The 7,197-nt window shown below is 34.2% G+C and overlaps 1 protein-coding gene across 4 annotated transcripts in view; it reads left to right on the top strand.

The window, feature by feature from the left end:
- Window positions 1–7,197, top strand: part of LOC106876311 (Golgi integral membrane protein 4) — a 181,624-nt gene that overhangs the window by 63,704 nt on the left and 110,723 nt on the right. For all 4 annotated transcript variants that reach the window (XR_008265325.1, XM_052972202.1, XM_014924813.2 and 1 more), the window contains exon 6: window positions 1,114–1,196. Coding sequence is in view for 3 of the 4 variants with exons in the window: in XM_052972202.1 (XP_052828162.1) it covers window positions 1,114–1,196 (83 nt within the window). In the remaining variant the exon portion in view is untranslated. The remainder of the gene's footprint in view (window positions 1–1,113; window positions 1,197–7,197) is intronic.

Genomic DNA, 7,197 nt, shown 5'->3' with positions numbered 1-7,197 from the left:
TCTCTCTCTCTCTCTCTCTCTCTCTCTCTCTCTCTCTCTCTCTCTCTCTCTCTCTCTCTTCATTTGTTTGTTTGTCATTAATGAGATAGGAAACCATTTTTACTGTAGATTAATCTATTATAGCCAACATTCTCAGAGGATTTAGTTGATATCTATTTTTTAACAGTCAGAAGTTTAGTGGCATTAAGTATATTATCCTAGTACACTACAAAACACTTGTAGAACAAGTGAACACTTTACAAAAAGAAGTAGGCAGGTAGAGAGAGTTTCATTTTGGTCAGTAAATGTGTCACTAGTTTTAGTTATTTTTGGTTTTATTAGATTTGCTTTGACAATGTAAAGATAGTCCAGTAGCTAAAAATTTAGTAGTTGTGTGTGTCAGCTTTCTTGTAATGGAGTTTTTAAGGGAAGTGCACGAAAGGCTTTAAGCACGCAATGTTTACACTGTCAAAACAAAGGATCAAATCCAGAAAAACTAAAAATAGCTGAAACTAGTGACACATCTACTTGAGTCATTCTCTTGTTTCTACTAAATATTAATTAAACTATACATATACTCATTTTGAGTTCCAATTTTCCTGTTTGCATCACCATATTGTGTATATATATATATATATATTAACACCAAAAATTAACACCAAATATACAGTGCGTGTGTTTTTATTGGCTAAACTGGCAATATGACCATCCCCAAGTACAACAACATCTGTTTCAACACACGATTTCACATAAAAAATCTTGCAAAACAAATATATATATATATATATATATATATATATATATACATACATACATGGTCTGATCAATAAGTATCCGGACTCTTGCCACAGTAATGAAGCTAAGCATGCAGAGTGAAGCCGCTTGGCACAAATTGATCTTGAACTCTCTGTGTAAGCTCTCTTTGTGTGGTGTTGGTGTTGTTACTTATAAAGCATTGTATTTTTGGATTCTCTGCTCATCATACTGTTTGGTGAAGACAGCTTATCTCAGCCACTGGTTATCTTAAAGTTAAGTGGCATTAGATGTGTGTAAGTATGTCCATTACGCAGACACATTTGTGTATGTGTGTGTGTATACATATGTAAAATATTTAACAAGTTTTTCTTCTTGCAGATGAGAATGCTAACATTGTGCGAGAGTACAAACAATTGAAACTGGAGTTAATTGAATTGAAGAAGCAAGTTGAACAACAACAGGTTAGTGCTTGTATCTCTTTGAAAGGTGGAGTAATTTTCTGCCAATATAGGGACATCAATCCTCCTCCTTGGGTGCTTTTAACAGAATCCTCTCTTTCTGTTGCAGACATCTAGGTCACACTTTCCATCTAAGGATAAATGTCCTCCTTCCTTCCCCACTCACCAATTGTGGAATATTTGAAGAAACTCATGGGTGTTGCTCTTTTTACTCTGATTAAGTGATTAAAAAAAAAATGTATGCAACAAGGTGGGTGCATGGCTGAGTTATTAAGAAGCTCACTTTATTACCATGTGATTTCAGGTTCAGTCCCACTGCATAGCTATACTCCAGGCCTACCAATACCTTGCAAGTGAATTTGGTAAAAAAAAAAAACCGAAAGAAGCCTGTTGTGTGTATATATATACATGTGTGTGTGTGTGAAGGTGCATGGCCTAGTGGTTAGGGAGTGGGACTGATGATCGCGAGGTCATGGTTTCAATTCCTAGACCAGATGGTGCGTTGTATTCTGGAGCAAAACACTTCATCTCATGTTGCTCTGTGATCACTTTGACACCTGACACAGTGCACCTGTTCGGACAACATCGATTTGATGGAGAGAGTGAGCTCATGTGTAACACAAACATTTGATCATTATAAACAAATCATTTGTGGAGGTCATTTGGCAACAGCTGAACACTCATATTTCGTCTTCGGCTAACGAGTCCATTGTGTGTGTGTTTGTATGTCCCCATAACTTCACAGTTCAGCAGAAGTGATTGATACAATAAGTGCCAAACTTAAAAAAATTAAATCCTGGGGCCAATTTGTTCAACTAAGCCCTTCAAAACCTGTGCCTCAGCATGATCACAATCCAGTGATTGAAACAAGTAAAAGATAACTAATATCGAACTATCTGTGCTGATCTGCTTAAAGCTTCAGTGAAGTCAAGGAAGACTTGTGATTTATCTGACTCCTAAACTCAAAGAAAAAAACAAAACAAAAACATTGTACTAGGTGGATGTTAACCCTTTTTTAGACACATGGTATTTCAGTATGTGTAGTCAAAAAGACCCAAATTTTTTTCTGCTGAGATACATCTACTGAAAGATGATTTCTGATTAGCTGTTACACTTCAAAATCAACCATTCACAGCATTTGTTCCATCGGGCTGATGGATCGACCTTAATGTCCTTTCAACTTGTATCACTTGGGCCAATCAACTGGCCTGGGTGACCCAAGAGGGTTAATAATGACTTTGAAGAAGGAAGGATTATCATGAATTATGTTGTTGTCTCATGAAGAGAGTAGTTGATAGTGATTAAGTAAATCTGTGATCCAGCTGTAGATTGCAGGTTGTAACCTTTTAACCTCTCTTACAATGCTGATGCCCTTCACATGTCACAGTCTCACTTCTTTTGTCTCTATATGTTCTATGCTTGCATGGGTCAGACAGAATTTGCTGACGTATATTTTCTATGGTCAGCTGCCCTTTTTGTGACCAACGCTTACTTGCTTTCAAGCAAAGTAATATCCCCAATGATCAGACATATTTTTCACGGAAGACTGGAAATGAACATCGTGCTTCTTTACAACTATCATGTGATGTCAAGACAAGGTATACACATGTGTGCTTGCACGCATAATATACATATATACATACAACAGGCTTCTTTCAGTTTCTGTCTTACAAGGCTTTTGTCAGCCCAGTGCTCTATAGAAGACACTTGACCAGCATGATGCACAATGGGACTGGACCCAAGACCAAATGGCTTGGAAGCAAGCTTCTTGATCACACAGCCACACCTGCACCTAGTTAAAATCAATATACTTCCCTTACTTCCATTCTTCATCTCTTCTGTATTTCTCTCTTTCTGTACATTTCTCCTAGTTCTTCTTTCTCAGAATTTCAATCTTTTGGAGCTCACTTTCTGTTCATGAAATTCTCTGAAGTCCTTGTTTACTACTTATCACATCAGCTTCACCCATCTGAGAAGACTTGCAGCTAATAAAGGCAATGCTTCCCTTTGAGTTAGATTAACATTTGGCACTTTTAAACCAGCCATATCAAGCCTAAATATTCTACCTGTTTTATGTTCAGGTCAGCCACATCTGGCCTCTCTCATCTACCCTACAATGTCATTCTAAAATTACATAATCACACCATCAAAGTCTTGAAGCTATTAGATAATGATTGGTAAATTTAAAACAATGTGAATAAATAAGGATTACATTTGACAAATAAATCTGAATACTGAAGGGTTAAAAAAAAAAAATCAAACTTGCTTGCGGTGATGTTTGCAGTTCTTTACAATGATGTTTCACTTTTATTTCATACTGTAAATTTTATATTTTTCCTTTTCACATCAGAACAAAAGTATAATATGGTGCAGGTTTTATTTCATCATTTGCTAGCCTCAGGAGGAATTCTGGTTCCTAAACCTCCTTCTGAAATCTGTGCAAAAGATAGGCCAAGCTGATTGATTAAGACTGGTTTCTTTTGTTAACGCTTATGTCCTAGAGCTACCGAAACTCAAATAGTATCTAGCATAAGATTGTGGGACAACAATGGATATCCGTCTTTAACTAGAGAACTGGAGACTGACTTTTAGCGTGGTCATTGAAAAAGTATCAGCTCTCAGCCATATTATAGTTCCATGTTATAGTTATTGATCTACAACAATACTGAAGGATATTTTTACCAATATGTTTACACAGAATGGTTGAACTGTTTTCTTTGCTCTACTTTTGAATTTGCTTTGCCTCCACATAGTACCAATATTCTGTTCAATAACACTTTGTGCTTATTATTTGATGTTGAGATTTAGATACGTATTCTTTATCGTGGCTTCTGCATGTTTATTTCTCCTCTGGTTCCAACCATTTTCTCGAATGTCTGTTTAAATTTTTTTATTGCTGTTTTTCTTTTCTTTTTTTTGCTTTCATTTTGCTATTTTATTATATATATATATATATATATATATTTATTTCTCAGTATTTCTTACTGTTCAATGCACAGTTTTGTTCATTCATGATCTGCCTGTGTGTTGCCTCACAATTTTTACATTGTGACATACATGTTAATTTTTGTCACTTCTTTAAGAAATTCAGTGTCACTTTCTTTTGTTTTTGTTTTTTAACTACTTATACATGTAAGTATAGTTTACAAGATACATAATTCTAGATTGCATCAAGTAGCTTAGCTAAGGAATATACCTTTGTCTTTCAAGGAAAATTTTCTAGCAACAGGCTAGCCTCCTGATTAGAGGAAGATTTGTTTCATCTACTTTATGCTACAGAAACTAAAGTTATGAATTGACTCTTCTTCATTCAGTTAGTGTTCGCACATGTTGTCATTCTGTGATGGTTTGTCAGTAACTTCCAGTAAACCTTCAACACATATATTAAGAGTACTCTTAGCATGTCTGCTCTGGGATTGTAATCACCAAACAGAATCTTTGGTCATATATGATACGCAGACAAAATAAATGTTGCAAAATAGATGCAGCAAGTATTACCCCTGCACTTAGCACCACACACTTCCAATGTTGCCTTCATATTTTGGTATTGAAAAAGAATACCTCAGTGAGAAGAATTATGGAATAAATTATTGATGTCTGGATTGTGGCAGATACAAACTCAAAGACCCACCGCCATCTTCTAGTTCTCATAAGTAAATTATCTACCATATAACACTACACCCCACACTTTCTATGAATATTAAAGTAATTTAGAGATTTTGTCAGCTGATATTTCATAACAGCAATGACTGGAAGCACCTATGTAATCATGGACTATACCAGTCCAGCCTTGACTTGGTCTCCAATCAATCTACAACACACTAGAAAAAAAAAAAGGAAACAGTGCATCTTACATCATCACAGTCTAACACAAATCATACTCATTGGTCACTTATATAAAAATAAAGGATGACCAGGTCTTTCAATTTGACTAATTAGGGAAGACGACTGTTTGTTGCTGCAATAAACTCCAATCCCATTTATTATATAAACAATCACTTCCAAAGAATTAAATGCACCTAGAACCCTGCAAGACACTACTGTAACACTGCAAAATACTGTTACACCACTTTAAAATTTTGCTGCAATACTATCCTAGCAACATTATCCCAATCAAACCAGAGTAATATAAACAACACACGCAACAAGTATTCTGCTGGGATCCTCACAATTAATAATAATGATGGAGAAATAATCACTGGACAAACTCTAACCTAGTCCACTTCACCTGTGTCTGCTGTGATCACAGCCAAATCCTTACAGGCATACAAAAATCAGACGAATTTGTAGACCAGGACAAGGCCTGGAAAACCACATGATAAACCTTTGCATATCAGAGTGTAGAATGGTCTTCAACCATGCAGAAGTATAGTACATCTGAAGCTGTGGATTTGTGAATTATGCATTATCATTCACTCGAGTACCTACATACCACAAATTAGTCCTGAACCAGTACTGACTGAATTTTTGAGGTTTCCAAGAAATAGTGTTTATACTTATACACCTCTAGTCTTAATTTCAATAAAAAGAAATACAAACATTGACTTCTTTTTACTGTGCACAAAGTCCCTATATTTCAGAAGATAAAGCATGAGATATTTTCAAATTAAAATATTTCCTAAAAGCATTAAAACAGTGTAATTGAAGAGACATGGTGCCATCTGTGAGTTGAAACCATTCCATATAAGGCCTAGTGTATAACTAATGCTTGAAAAACATCAATTTCCCAGTAGTTCTTACATTAAATGGTTTCAATTGACAGGCAGCTAGAATAATTTTGATTGAACAATTGAAAAAGAAATATTTTAAACCTTTTGCTACCATATTTCTATTGAAACATTCTACCTTTCTTCCTGTTAATTTTCAAAATAATGAAGAATTTAGTGAAATAATTTTATTATTAAAGCTAGCATTTGGAGCATAAATCCTCATGAAATTGAGATGGAATGTTTTAGTTTAGATCACTTTAAAACTGGAGGTTCAAATCAAAGAGCTTGGGGCAGTCTCAGGCAGGTTGATATCAAAAGTATTAAGAATGGCCATAGAACTTGGAAACAAAAGAAAATGCATTTGTAGTTTTAAGGTTTTGAGGAAGGAAATTAAACTTAAATCTTGACATGAAAATATGGATATCTTTGTAGTATAATTATAAACACTAATTCCATCAGTTCTATATTGATTTAAGGTCAACCACTATATACATAGAATCCCAGTCCTTACTGCTATGTGGTCGCTTGTGTTTCAATGGCCCTACAAGATATCCCAGGGGTTAAAAAAATGGTTTGTATAGGGCCAACACACCTACCTTAAAAAAAAAAAAAACGAAAAGCACATTTAAAATCACAGTGGAGAAAATTCATCAATGGTCTATGCTCCAATGGGAACAAAGGCTTAAGTAAGCAAATGACTATAAATATAGAAGGTGGAAGAGTAACATTTGAAAAGTAAATGTTGCAAACTTGTTTTTAAAGAATATTGAAAAATATTCAATGATTTTTTTTTTTTTTTTTTTTCATAAATTGTCCATTGAGAATTGAAGCAAGGTGATTTAAACACTAGCTGTATAGTGTAGTTGAATTGAAAAGCCTCAAAATTGTGTTGGATTTCAGCATCCAAAACAATTAGGAGATCAAATATTGTTGTAATGAAAGAAGAAAAATGTTTTAAAATAAATAATTGCAAATGGTAGCAGAATTAGGATCAAAGAACAAACGACTGGTGAGAAGTATCAAGCTCTCTGATGTTTCAGAACTATAAAAATGATGTCTACTTTTTGATCATTATGTTTGAAATTAAAAGACAGAATCATTAAATAAATAATGATAAATAAATAAAATAGAAATTAAGCAAAACTACATTGTTAGGTTGAAACTTCTATAATATAACAAGTATTAGCTTGTGTAAGACATCATAATGCATAAAATGCATCTAGACTCAAAATTATTGTCTGTAATTTGTCTCTAGGTATATGTGTGTATTTATATATATATATATATATATATAT

Source organism: Octopus bimaculoides, chromosome 12, assembly GCF_001194135.2.
Source record: "Octopus bimaculoides isolate UCB-OBI-ISO-001 chromosome 12, ASM119413v2, whole genome shotgun sequence".
Classification (NCBI taxonomy): Eukaryota; Metazoa; Mollusca; class Cephalopoda; order Octopoda; family Octopodidae; genus Octopus; species Octopus bimaculoides.
This window is presented reverse-complemented; position numbering and strand designations above follow the sequence as displayed.